Here is a 14,698-nt window from a genome sequence, read left to right as displayed (position 1 = left end):
AACAGAGACAAACGCAGCCGTGCGTATTACTTTGCAGAGATATAGTGACTGAACAGTCTCTTATTTAGTGTGGTGTGCCATGAGTGTGATTGGAAACAGGTGCTCTAATTAGTGCTCTGGAGCCGGTGAACGAGTTTCTGTGTGTGTGTGTGTGTGTGTGTGTGTGTGTGAGTGTATGTGTGTGTGTGTGTGTGTGTGTGTGTGTGTGTGTGTGTGTGTTTGGGAGTTGTAGTTGTCTTCGGCCATGTTTGTGGTTTGTGGTGCATTCTGGGAAATGGAGTCACCAGATTGCTGTGTGACAAACCCTTTACGCATAGTGTCCACACTTATGGACCATCAATTTGAGGGTCTTTTGTAAATTTTTGTAAAATATAAGCTAATATTCAAATTCCCTGAGGGCATTACAGTTTAATTATTATACAGTGTAATCAATACTGATTATTTGCCATTCTCAAAAATAAGTGACAACAACAATTTTTTTTTTTTTTAATGGGTTTTTTTTGTTATGTTTTGTTTTGGGGAAGATGATTTATTTATTTATTTATTTTTTACCTCCTCAGCGTGGAACAGTTCTAAACTGTGTGAACTTTTTATGTTCAGAAAATATTATTATGTCTTCAACAGTACATATTTCAGAGCAGAAATACGATTCAAATTTTTACATATACATATTTATTTTTTATTGTTGTACTTATTCTTATTTCAGGCATACTCTTTTAGCCTTTTTTACTCATGGACAATGGATATACGTGTAAATACTTTAGGCATGATAGGGTTAAGTTGTATTGCTTCAGTCAGAGTTTGAGTTTGTGTTCATGTGTGTTAAATAGATAAATAGCAGTTTATTTCCACACAGTTCCCATGGATACTTATTTAAACTGGTCCCACTGGTCCCACTGTCCTGATCAGCATCGAGATCCATCACATTCTTTGAGTGAGCAAAAGAAACAAATAGACAATGCAGTGATGACTGTACGTGATGTGGGAGCATGTTTGACTTGGTGATTTTAGTGTAAAAAAAATTACACATCATCCATATCCAACCTGGGGTTAACACACAATGCAAAAAATTACAGAATACAAAATGGAATTAGTCATAACATTATGTCCATTCCTTATATACTACCACCATTTTAGGGTTGACAACACTTTATTTTACTGTGGATAATATGCAGGCATGTGAAAAAATAAGTACACCCCATGGAAATTGTTGCCTTTTTTAAAATTTATTTATTTATTTATTTATACATATTTGGACAAGCAAACATTTGATCCTTATTAATAAAGTGCCTATTAATAAAGTTGATATACTTGAACAAAACCACAATCATTTATTCAACAGAAATATTTAATAGATGTGATATTCTTCTGTGGAAAAAAGTAAGTACACCCTTGGCCTCAGAAGCGAGTATTTCCCCCTTTAGCAGAAATAACTTCTTGTAAGCGTTTTTGCATAATTGTCCACCAGGCTTTCTGGAATACTTGACCACTCTTCCATGCAGTATTCATTCAGTTGCAAGAGGTTTGAGGGTTTTCTTGCATGTACTGTCCGTTTCAAATTCCCCCACAACATTTCAATGGCATTCAAATCCGGGCTTTGACTACACCGTTCCATTTCCATAACCCTTCATTTCTTCTTTTTGAGCCATTCCTTGGTGGATTTGTTAGTGTGTTTAGGATCATTATCCTGTTGAAAGGTCCACTTTCAGTTCAACTTCAGCTTTCGCATAGATGGCCTCACATTATCTTCAAGCACTCTTTGATATGATGCAGAATTCATAATTGAATCAATTGAATGCATGATGTCCAGTCCCTGAGTCAGCGAACCAACTCCAAACCATGACATTTCTAACACAGTGCTTCACAGTTACTATGAGGTACTTCTCCTGAAAAGCTGTCTTTGGTCACTTTTGTACTAAGTTATGTGAAAGCTCCCAGGTTTGTACAACAGCAGCTTTTTCCACAGTGCAGTTACTTCCACAATTCAGTATATACACATAATTCTTGGTGCATACTTTGCAATATATTGGTAGCTACTAATTAGAAAAAAAATAGCTGCAATTAATTAATTTAATACAATGCATTTAATGCAAAGTACCATAATTTTGGAAAATACTACCACAATTTGCTAATACAGTAAATATACAGTATGCATTCGTAATTGAAAAGACTGCATTGTATAACAGGACATGCTGTTAGGAAACTAATAGGAAATGAATCAGTGACAAAGGAGTATGATGCAGTTACTGTTCCCACCCTGACGTGAATTATTTTTCAATTACAGCATGTCCCAAAGTCTTTTATTCCTCTTATACCACAACAATATGCCAACAATTACTATTTAGTTATATGTTTGTTTGTTTTTTTATTAAAAATTGATGCCATAATCCATCCATCCATCTTCTAGACCGCTTATCCTTCCTTCATGGTTACGGGGAAACCTGGAGCCTATCCCAGGGAGCATCGGGCACAAGGCGGGGTACACCCTGGACAGGGTGCCAATCCATCAAAGGGCACAATCACACACACATTCACACACCCATTCATACACTGCGGACACTTTGGACATGCCAGTCATCCTACCATGCATGTCTTTGGACTGGGGGAGGAACTAGGAGTACCTGAAGGAAACCCCGGCAGCACGTGGAGAACATGCAAACTCCGCACACACAGGGCCCCGGTGGGAATCGAACCCCCGACCCTGTGAGGCGAACGTGCTAACCACAAGGCCCCCGTGCGCCCTGATGCGATAATATATAGTTTAATTTGTAGTTTTTAGTTAGAGGCATCCTCTTTTATCACATGAAAATGAAATTAACAAAAGCAAATGTGATATGATCTTAATTTACACCACAGCACTGAGTCTCAGGTCTGGCAGTAATTTATCTGTAGGCAGTAATCTCTCTGTCATTCAACTCACCAATTTATATTAATGCGCTTGTTCTAAGACATTAGCATTTCTATAGTAGGAGGGCTTTGTATTCTGGACACTCCGCACTAACCTAAGGCTAGTCATACACAAATTCTACAGCATGCTGTTATTTAACAAAGAAAATGTATAATCGTTAATATGGTGAAGCTTTGTTTAACATTTTTTAATGGCGTCTCCAGTGTCAGTGCTTTGTACACAGCATATCCTGAAGAGCTTCAATCCTTAATGCAATGGCTTAACTGAGGTTTTTAAACATACCCTTGGTGCAAATACCATTTAAATTGCATTTAAATGTTGCTGGAGAAGCACAGTTTTCTGCAAGTTTTTTTTCCTTTAACCTAAAGCCAGTTTCACGGAGAAGGTCAGTCAAACCTCAGAGGCTCAGTCCATATGTCCATGTACACGCTGTGTAACCTCCCATGCCACCACCTGAAACAATATAGACTTATTCTATTAAAGTAAATAAGTTATGATGTATTTATATAGTCGAGCTGAGAAGTATTCAGCATGATTACTTGCCAGAACCATATATTTAAGATATGACTAGTATTAGTATTAGCATAAATATTAGTACTAATACAAGTAGATGTCCAACAAATTACGGTTAACTCCCAAGTCTCTCTTTATATTCCTTAAACATAGCCACTATGACTAAATGTTTGGACTTATTTTAAAGACCAGTATGGCTATTTTTGATTAAACCCAGCATGTTTAATACATGTATATTTGAAATTTCTAATGCCCTGCTGTTCTAATATTTGACATGTGTAAATGTGCAAGTTAATATTATTCTTCCAACAGCTGCCACTTTACAATAGTTTTTTGCAGCATGTCAGCCTGGCTGGATATTATTACATTAAGCCGTGGCTGTTCTCTGGTCCTCCTGTGCACCAGTTTTTCATTATCAGTAGTGCCAGATATGGTTGGTATTATCCATGACAATGCATGCTACCTGGTATGTTTTTGTAAATTCATGAAGCGATTATTTTTGCATCTTTAAAGAGAGATGCACCAGCAGTACACGACGAACAAACAAACAGAAAATAAATAAACAGACTCGCACAGCACACAACATCTCCGATAGCTTCAGACACTTTCCTTCAAACAAACCTGAGCTACATGAGGAAAATGTACAAAACCCCTTTTACTGCCAAACACATAACGTTTTCACTTTGTGTCAAGGAAAGGGTTTAATACTTCACTGGAAGTATTGGGGGCGAAGAAACAATCTACATCCCCATTTAAACAGCCTCTAAATAATAAAAAAACATGTTAAATATTACACGTCTTTATATTAGGAGTCATTTTATGAGTCTACAAATAAAGTTCAGTCATTACTCATGTTCATGTTCACGTACATAGATATCCACTCAGCAGTTTATTAGGAGCACCTGGCAACCGATAAACCTACCAGTTAAATAAAAGTTGTGATTAATTAAACAGCTTTCCATTGGTCATTTAGATGTCAACTGATATGTATAGACAGAGCATTATGTACACCTTCCATATATAGAAAAAGGGATGCATGTACTAAAAACTGCATGCATGTTTGTCTTTGGATCACAATAGTAAATACACAACTTGATACCACTATGCTGTTGAATTCTCAATTCTGATTGGTCAACAGCAGCTCTGACCTGTGTCCCAGCTCCAAGGGAAATCCAGGCTTTATATTAATGCACTTCTTCTATTATGTTATAATTTCTAAAGTAACAGCGAACTCACAGGGACGTCACAGGTGGACGTTTCACATAATCGAAGCTTATGATAAACAAATAACTTTCAGAAGAAAAACCTGTCATATATATATATATATATATATATGGAGAGAGAGAGAGAGAGAGAGAGAGAGAGAGAGAGAGAGAGAGAGAGGCTATTATTTACTTTAATTATAACTTTATTTGTGGACTCATAACATGACTCCTAATGTAAAGAATCATATTATCTAATATTTAGCATGATTACTGTTTTGCTCCAACCGTGTCTTTACCCCTGTCTGTATACCCTGCAGATGCTAAGTTGAAAGAATAAAGTGTTGTTGTTTTTTTTTAATCCTTGAAAGAATGTTTTCCTCTCTCTCCCTCAGGGCAGTGGTACACGTGCAGGTTGGCGATGTGAACGAGTTCTCCCCTGTATTCAGCAGTGCTGTGTATTCAGGCTCTGTGCAGGAGGGCAGAGTGTGTGACAGCATCCTGCAGGTTGACGCCACAGACCGAGACTGTTCGCCTCAATACAGCCAGATCTGCAACTACCAGATCGTCACAGAGAACGCACCATTCGCTATCGACCGTAACGGTTAGACACACACGCTAACATTCACACAAACCGACACTCCCACAGAGTCAGGCAGAACACACACGCACACACCTTCACGCACACCAGCACCCCCACAGAGTCAGGCATAGCATACACACGCTGACTTTTTCAAGCGCACAACAACACCCCACAGAGTCAGGCAAAACATATACACACACACTTTCACACACACTGGCAGAGGCAAGTGTACCTCCATGAGCGCATTGTAAAAACATTAGGCTTATTATATAACATGTATGACTTCATCAATAAATGATATTCTTTCATGCTTCAGATCCTTAAGTGTTGGTTTTCTTTGGCCTTTAAGTGCGTATCCAAGGACAAGGCCAAGAAATGCTTAAAAAATGTTCGAGTCCAATAAAGTTAGAGCATTTAACATGTAACACAATTGGCATTTATTATAGGTGTTAATCCCTGACCTCATTAAAGCGTACATTTTACCATAATTTTAATCACTCATTTTGGTAAGACTTCACAATTTACCCTTTAAACAAATTGTGATAAAGCATCCAGAACCAATAGCCTTTTTACTTTAAGGAGGGGCGCAATAATATTATCTGCTGTGTAGTCAAAATGTTCGCCCTTTTGTCTCTTTGGTCTGAAAACCAAAACAGCCTTTTCTGACCATTTGTAATGGATATGTTTCTGTGGTATCACTAATAAATATACAATTGAGGTCATAAGTTTACATACCCCTTGCAGAATCTACAAAATGTTAATAATAATAATAATAATAATAATAATAATAATAATAGAGGGATTTTTTAGTATTTACTACTGCCCTGAATAAGCTATTTCACATAACAGATGTTTACATATAGTCCACAAGACACAATAATAGCTGAACTTACACTGATGAACCAGTTCAAAAGTTTGCATACCCTTGAATCTTAATACTGTGTGTTGTTACCTGGATGATCAACATCCCCTTGAGTCCTTTGTTTGTCCTGAGCAGTTAAACTGCCCAGTCCTCCTAAGAAAAATCCTCCAGATCCATTCTTTTGTTTTCCAGAATCTTCTGCATATTTGATCCCTTTATAACTTATGCTATAAGATTTGTAGATCCTTTCACAATGAGGACAACTGAGGGACTCATACACAATTATTACAAAAGGTGCAAACTTTCACTGATGCTCAAGTAGGCAACACACTGCGTTAGGAACCCTGGTGGTGGGGAGAGGGGGGGGGATTATTTTGTCTTCTGGGAAACATATAAATATCTTATGTAGCTTCTGATGGGCAGTATTGGTTGGCTCAGTGGAATTTTTTTATTTTTTTTTTATGTGTATTTCATTTTGGCCTGGAAATAAGCACACTCATGTATAAGAGATATCGCCAAACGAAGCTGATATCAGAAAATAACAGCTGAGGCGGAGGTGAAGATCACTATACTATATAAGGTGAAGTGGTCTTTCCTCAAGTCTGATGTGTTCTGATAATAGGATGCTCAAGTGGGTGTTATCTCGTTTATGGCGTAGCCGCTAAACTTAGCAGGGTTTAAAAAGTGGGACGTTGATTTGTTTCACTTACTCAAAAGGAACTGATGGTGAAATCTGATTTGATATCAAACATATTGAAACGAATCTGAAAATACATCATTCAGGATGTTTTTTTTTTTTTTTTTTTTTTTCAAATGGTTTAGTAGAACAGGCGGGAAGGTGAAAACATAAACTAATATGCATAATAATATACAGTGTCTGCATAAGTATTTACGCCCCATTGAACTTTTCCACATTTTTGAGGAACTGAAATGGACTGTAGGCAATAAATCGACACAATACTGGATTAGATGTAAATAAATAAATAAATAAATAAATAAACAATATTTAAAAAAAGGCAGTGGCAGAGTAAAGAGGGGATTAGTCAGAGAAGCAATGGAGAGATTCATGACATATAATGCATGTTAAATCTATTTCAGTTTTATGCTGTAACGCTACAGTACAAAACATAGAAAAGTTGAGGGGGTGAATACTTATGCAACGTAGTATTCGGCATGATTACATTCCAACATGCTAAACTAAACATGTGATTGATTTATTAATTTTTCTTTTACCAGATCCACTTTTGAGAGTCTATATATATCGAGTGTATTATGAATATTATTATAGTCAATTTAAACTGATCATAGCATTGTGAAATCAGTGCAACCTCCTGAGTCCTGGTGTGTGTCTGTGTGTGTGTGTGTGTGTGTAGGAAACATCAGGAACACAGAGAGCCTGAGCTTCGACACCCAGCCGCACTATGAGATCAGTGTGACAGCTTTTGACTGTGGGCAGAAAAGAGCGACACGGAGCGCGACTGTACACATTCACGTCAAACCCATCTGCAAACCCGGCTGGCAAGGTATGAGATGCTAATTAACACGTGTGTGTGTGTGTGTGTGTGTGTGTGTGTGTGTGTGTGTGTGTGTGTGTGGAGAAATATGATTCAGACTGTCTGACACTGTCTGAAAACCAGGCACACCTTTCTAGATCATGCACACACTCTTTTGGAATACCGCCCCATCTTTCTGTCATTTCCCATACCTCTCTCAGCAGCTACTTATTATTTCTGACTCTCTTTCGCTCTTTCGGAACTATTTTGTCTTCGGCATTCTTTCCTTTTATATTCTCTGACTCCTTATATTAACTTTTTTCTATTTTTGAAACAGACACCAACACAACAGTGAAACTGGTTTGAGTGTTGTTTGTGTGTGTGTGTGTGTGTTGTTACAGCTGACAAACACATACTGAACGCAGTCATTATTACAGAATATGTTATATACTTGTAAAATATATTATCTTTTACAAAAGTATTGCAGTGGATGACATCAGTCTCTGTAAATCTCAGAAGAAGTATACTGCAAAAGAGGCTAGAGCTACAGTTCCCTCCACTAATATTGGCACCCTTGGTAAATATGAGCAAAGAAGAAAAATATATTTTTCTTCAAATATATATGAGAAAATATATATTTGAAGTGTATTCCCATTTATATTGTACATTGTTTCAGTACACCTGGGAGACTAGGAACAGGAAGTTGTTCATCCATGACTTCCTGTTTCACAGGGGTATACATATAAGGTAACACACAGGCCAAATTCCATTAGTCATTCATCACAATGGGTAAGACCAAGGAATATAGCTGTGATGTGCGGCAAAAGGTTGTTGAGCTTCACAAAATGGGAAGTGGCTATAAGAAAATAGCACAAGCATTGAAAATCGACCTGGAAGAGGACATGTGACTATATCGTCTCAACGCACTGTGAAGAGGATGGTTCGAGTGGCCAAAGAATCTCCAAGGATCACAGCTGGAGAATTGCAGAAGTTAGTGGCGTCTTGGGGTCAGAAAGTCTCCAAAACTACAATCTGAAGTCACCTACATCACCACAAGTTGTTTGGAAGGGTTTCGAGAAAAAAGCCTCTACTCTCATCCAAAAACAAACTCGAGCATCTTCAGTTTGCCAGACATTACAAGAACTTCAAATGGAATACGGTTCTATGGTAAAAACCAAAATAGAGCTTTGTGGCAATAAACACCAGAGGTGGTTTTGGTGCACAGAGAGGTAGCCATATGGAAATGTACCTCATGCCCACGGTTAAATATGGTGCAGGCTCTTTAATGTTTTGGGGCTGTTTTTCTACCAGAGGACCTGGACATTTTGTTAGGATACATGGCATCATGGACTGCATCATATATCAACAGATATTAAATGAACACCTGACTGCCTCTGCCAGAAATCTTCAAATGGGCCATGGTTGGATCTTCCAGCAGGACAATGATCCAAAACATACATCAAAATCAACACAAAACTGGTTTACTGACCACAAAATCAAGGTCCTGCCATGACCATCCCAGTCCCCTGACCTGAAACCCATAAAAAACCTGTGGAGTGAACTGAAGAGGAGAGTCCACCAGCGTGGACCTCGAGATTTGAAGGATCTGGAAAGATTCTGTATGGAGGAACGGTCTCAGATCCCTTGCCCTGTATTCTCCAACCTCATCAGGCATTATAGGAGAAGACTCAGAGCTGTTATCTTGCAAAGGGAGGTAGCACAAAGTATTGACTAAAGGGTGGCACACCTATATTTAACAAAGATATTTTTGATAAACCTGTGTTTTGTTTGCAACTGTTTGATATCTATGAGAGCAGAATATTTTTGTAGATTTTTTTTAACAAAAGATTAAACAATAAAAAAAAATTCACAGCCTTCTTGCGCATATTTACTAAGGGTGCCAATATCAGTGGAGGGAACTGTATATCTATTTGTAAAATAAATAAATTAATAAACGTATATAACCTGAAAAATGTTAATGTTAACTTATTCTACCTAATATCCTAATTAATACGGAAAAAAAGAACACAATTATACATTTCATTTTACTCAGATAGTTAAAAAAAAAAAAATCTTGTTGTAGCTAGGTGTTTGTACACTCCATTTCACGGTTGTCAGATTGTAACTCACAAATTGATGTGTTCTTAAAACCATTCACATGTGGAACCAAATAACCTTGTACTAATAAATATAATTGTGTTTAGATGTCATTTGGATATCGTTGATACTCAGTTTTAATTGAATTACATCTGAAAGACTTAATCCAATCTGGCAACCCATATTTTACATAACCACCTCCTCTGCTTTACGCGGATTTTGCTGGGTTGACATGATGAAATTCGGATTTGTGCACTGCAACATGGTGTGTCAATCTCAAATAGGGCTTGAATTAAATATCAATAATATTTATACAGCATAAGAGCTGTCACTGTGTCACGTGACAGTTTCACCCGGTATCACTGAGTCCCCATCACCACAATACCAGACTTCCATGTCATCTGAACTCGCACCTGATACTCATTATTCCTCATTTATTCATTGTTTATAGACTGTGTTCACTAGCTCATTGAGAAGTCTTGCCTTTCTGATTGCATGCCTATACCTTAATATCAGATGGTTGTTTTTTTTTGCTAGTTTCTGGTACTTCTGCATTGTTTACTGATTGACAGCCTTTGCACAATCCTCTTGCACTGATGACCGAGTGTTTATCTCCAGTTGTGTCCCACTGTACGTTTATTCCAAAATAAACTCTGAACTTGGATCCTACCTCTCTCAGAGCATGCACAATTTCAATAACAGTAATCCAAAACAGACGGACAGCGGCAATTGTAGTTTTGTAGGACGATCTCAATTTATTTATTAATTATATTATACATAAAATCAGCTTTCAGATTAGGTCGCTTAAGACTAACCTCCGAGACACGTGAAATCAGCCACCTACTGCTACTAAAATGTCACAGGGAAGCTTAAAATTCAGCACAAACCGCCCTTTTCTGTAGATACTACAAGCCACCAGACACCCATGTTTACAGATATATGAAATATCACTATTGGAATGTAGGAACTAGCATTTTTTTCCCCCTGCAACCCAAGTCATAGATAAGCCGTGTCCATAATTTGAATGAATCTCAGAATGTCCTTCCACGGAGTGCTTCCATAATTTAAGATTTATTTAGCCTATGAAGTGCAATTCCTGTTAATTATTTCCAAAATAAACCATGAAAAAGAAGAAAGTTTTCCATTCACCCTGAAGTGACCTAGTAAATTAAACGAAAGTGTGAAAATACTTTTTATATTAGGGACAGTGGGAGAGGGAGAGGAGGAAAAAAAAACGAGCGTGTGTGTAGTGAGTAAACAGTTTCCTGCTGAGCTTCATAACCAGAGGTAAATAATTCAGCAGGGATTCTGAGTGAGCTACTTCACTAGATAGACACACACGCACACACACATAAATAATACGGCTACAGCAGTCGTTTCTGGATAGACATTTGGTACTCAAATGATTTAATCGCACTCAGGGTGGTAGTGTTTTCTAAGAAATCTTGTCAATCTGGTCATTTTGAACAGGAATTTGAATTTGAAGTATGAATACTATTGTATCTGTGAATATGTACATATATAAATACCAATAACTACATTTTTCCTAATTGAACACTTACTGGGGGCACGTTGGCTTAGTGGTTAGCACGTTTGCCTCACACCTTCAGAGTTGGGGGTCCGATTGTGGGAATCGGCAGACGTGGGCTCTACCCTGTGGGCATGGGGTTTGCATGTTCTCCCTGTGCTCCATATGTTTCCTCCAGGTACTCTGGTTTCCTCCCCCAGTCCAACGACACGCGTTGTAGGCTGATTGGCATTTACAAATTGTCCTTAGTGTGTGAATAGTGTGTGTGAGTGTGTGCACGATTGTGCCCTGCAATGGGTCCAGGGTGTCTCGCCTTGTGCCTTGAGTTACCTGAGATATGCTCCAGGCTTCCTGTGACAGAAAATGGATGGATGGTTGAATACTTCCCTGTATGGGCCCCTGAAATGTGCTATGCATACAATATTTACAAAAAGATGAACATCTCATTTTTGTAGTATTCCCTACTTTGAAATTTGAAATGTGACACCATGTTGGCGTTTCTCAACCGATGGAAATTCATTTTGCCCTGAAGGCTAAGTGCAGAACTGCAAACATGTACGGTTTAGTTGTAGCATGTATGGGTTATTTTTAACCTCTTGCTACGGCAGTATAGGAGACACCTGAAAACAATGCTTTTCTGTTTTGGCAGCTAAAGCAGCAATCTGAACTAATGCGGATACCATTCAGATGGTGGAAAGTGGAATTCACTGAAGGGGAATGGACTTGGGATATTGAAAACACTCTTTTTTTTTTCTTTTTTTTTTTTTTTTTAGGGGAATTTGGCTTGTGAATTCTGTGAACCAATAAAACACAAGTAAGCAGGACTGGGGTCTCTTTTCTAAATAACAAAATGGAGGAGATGCTAATTATTAAATCGCAGTCACACCAGATTATTGCTTCACTGATTTCTCATTGTTGCCTGGTGCACACCATAAAAATAGCCATCTCGTCCAAAGACATACGATACTCTATTGATTCTGTAGTCTTTTATTTGATGATTTTATCAATGTTACGTTCTTGTTAGCAATGTTGTCAGAGCATTTTCTGAGTCAATTTCCCAACACATCTGTAGAAAATGTTGATATTTCTGAAAGATTTATCATTTCCACTGCTTCCTTTATGTTGTCTGTATAAAAGACTCAACAGCTACGTGCTAGCTCATTAAATCATTAACCATTATTAGCTAGCTCGTACTCGCCATCCATTTTGATTAGTTTTCATGACTGGAACACCTTCGAGTCATGTCAAAGGCATGACTTTAAGAATTCTTGAAGACACACCTACTAAGAGCAGCTTGCATATCCATTTTGAGACTTGATGATACACAGCATTTGCGTACTCAATAAGGGCTCATGTCCATGTGGGTTACCTCCATGTTTTCTGCTTTCCACCCACCTTAAAATGTCAAAACATGTTAATAGGCAGATTGTCTATGCTAAATTGCCCCTAGTTGTGAATGAGTGTGTGAATATGTGAATGCATGGTACCCTGCCATGGACTGGGGGTTTACTCCGTATCCACTGCATCCCTGATCACCTGACCAAGATGAAGCAATGATTGAAGATGAATGAACAATGAATGTCTTCTGGGGTCTGTGAGATCTTGTTGCTTTCGTGTCTTGCTGCTTGTTGCTTTTCTATCCAACATGCCCCGATATGAGCAAAATAATATGTGTGACTGAAATTAATTGAGCAGCTTCATCTTAATCCCTGCTGAATGATTACGGTCCTCTTATGAGAACCACTAGCATTAGCATAATTGTAAACCATGTGAATGCTGGTCCTGGTCCTGTCTTCTTCAAATGCAGTCTCACATTTATTCTTGATCATTTCCAATGCACCCCCCCCCCCCCCCACACACACACACACACACACACACACACATACACACACAGATGCATACATGTACACATTCAGACTACACAGACTAACAGCCAAAGCGAACTTTGGAGAAAAAAATAAGTAAATGAATAGGATGGTCTGTTATAAAAGCTGTGACTCTGTATGTGTGTGTGTGTGTGTGTGTGTGCATGTTTGATAATGAATCAGAGTGACAGCTGCTTGTGTTACCCAACATATCGTGTTATTTCTTTCACCTTATTCACATTTGGGTTTGTTTGTTTTTTTGGTGCCATACGTTTGTTTATTAGTCTTGCACGGCATCTACGAGGCTAACGGTGCTAACAAGCTTGCAACTTCCAGCTTGCGAAATGAGTGTCAAAGCATCACACTACAAAAAGTTGAATAGAAGGTCAATATTAGACTTGCTTATGTATTATGTAGGTTTTGACACAATATGACACCGTTGTCTATGAAAATAGAGAGAAGGATGTTGCAGATCTAAGAAATTGTGATCTAGGATAAGTCAAATCACTTTCTTTCTCAGTTTCACTCCACGCAATCATCGGGCACTGAAAGGGCATTCATTATTGTAGAAATGATTTAGTAAGTATATGATTAGTAAGTATTCAATTTACATCAGACTCATTCTGCTATTTTAGGAAAGGGATTATGTAGAAATTGTGTATTATTGAATCCATGTGTGAATTCCTATCTAAAGTTACTGAAGATGAATGAATGAATGAATAAATGAATGTATTACCGACTTTTTATAGTCATGTTTTTAAGGCATGTATGCAATCTGTACAAAGCTAAATGGGTACCTATAAGCTTTCCTTAATAGAGAACCAGAGAACCAAACTTCAGACATCAAACACGTATTAGTACCTTTTAATGGGAGGGATATAAATCAATCAATCAATCAAAAATGCCAGTCACTCCACTTCTAGACAAGATTTTACAGTACATTACTGTACACTCATGGAGCATCACAAAGTAAAAGTAACTGCATAAAAGTGCAGCAGCACAAAGATCCTGTGACTTTAGTAATAAAACGAAAACAATAACTTTCAACTGTGTATGTGAGCAAATTGATAAAAAAAAAAAAGAAGACTAAAGCAAAAGCAGTTATGTGTGTGAATGAAAAAAGCACACGCTTGCTCACTTTTCTCTCACAGGAAGAGTAATAATAGTAGCACATTTTATTTATTTCAGTGATCTAAACCTTGCATCATTTCGAAAACAGTCATCTTTCCCTTTCTTCTTCTCACATCATACATGGAACTATCTGCTTACCAGCTTGGGGGGCGGTAGTGGCTTGACAGTTAAGGCTCTGGGTTACTGATCGGAAAGTTGGAGGTTCAAGCCCCAGCACTTCCAGGCTCTGGGTTACTGATCGGAAGGTTGGAGGTTCAAACCCCAGCATTACCAGGCTCTGGGTTACTGATCAGAAGGTTATAGGTTCAAACCCCAGCACTGCCAGACTCTGGGTTACTGATCGGAAGGTTGGAGGTTCAAGCCCCTGCACTTTCAGGCTCTGGGTTACTGATCGGAAGGTTGGAGGTTCAAACCCCAGCATTACCAGGCTGTGGGTTACTGATCAGAAGGTTGAGGGTTCAAACCCCAGCAATACCAGGCTGCCATTGTTGGGCCCTTGAGAAAGAGCCTTAACCC

General features: G+C 38.2%; 1 protein-coding gene across 1 annotated transcript in view; it reads left to right on the top strand.

The window, feature by feature from the left end:
- Nucleotides 1–14,698, top strand: part of clstn2b (calsyntenin 2b) — a gene marked incomplete at its 5' end in the record, with an annotated part of 146,339 nt that overhangs the window by 51,860 nt on the left and 79,781 nt on the right. Inside the window, 2 exons of the mRNA XM_047161260.2 lie at nucleotides 5,019–5,227; nucleotides 7,442–7,591. Of these exons, the coding sequence (XP_047017216.2) occupies nucleotides 5,019–5,227; nucleotides 7,442–7,591 (359 nt within the window). The remainder of the gene's footprint in view (nucleotides 1–5,018; nucleotides 5,228–7,441; nucleotides 7,592–14,698) is intronic.

The sequence above is a fragment of the Ictalurus punctatus genome, chromosome 17, assembly GCF_001660625.3.
Source record: "Ictalurus punctatus breed USDA103 chromosome 17, Coco_2.0, whole genome shotgun sequence".
NCBI classification, from domain to species: domain Eukaryota; kingdom Metazoa; phylum Chordata; class Actinopteri; order Siluriformes; family Ictaluridae; genus Ictalurus; species Ictalurus punctatus.
The sequence above is the reverse complement of the archived record's forward strand: the minus strand, read 5'-3'. Positions and strand labels throughout refer to the sequence as shown.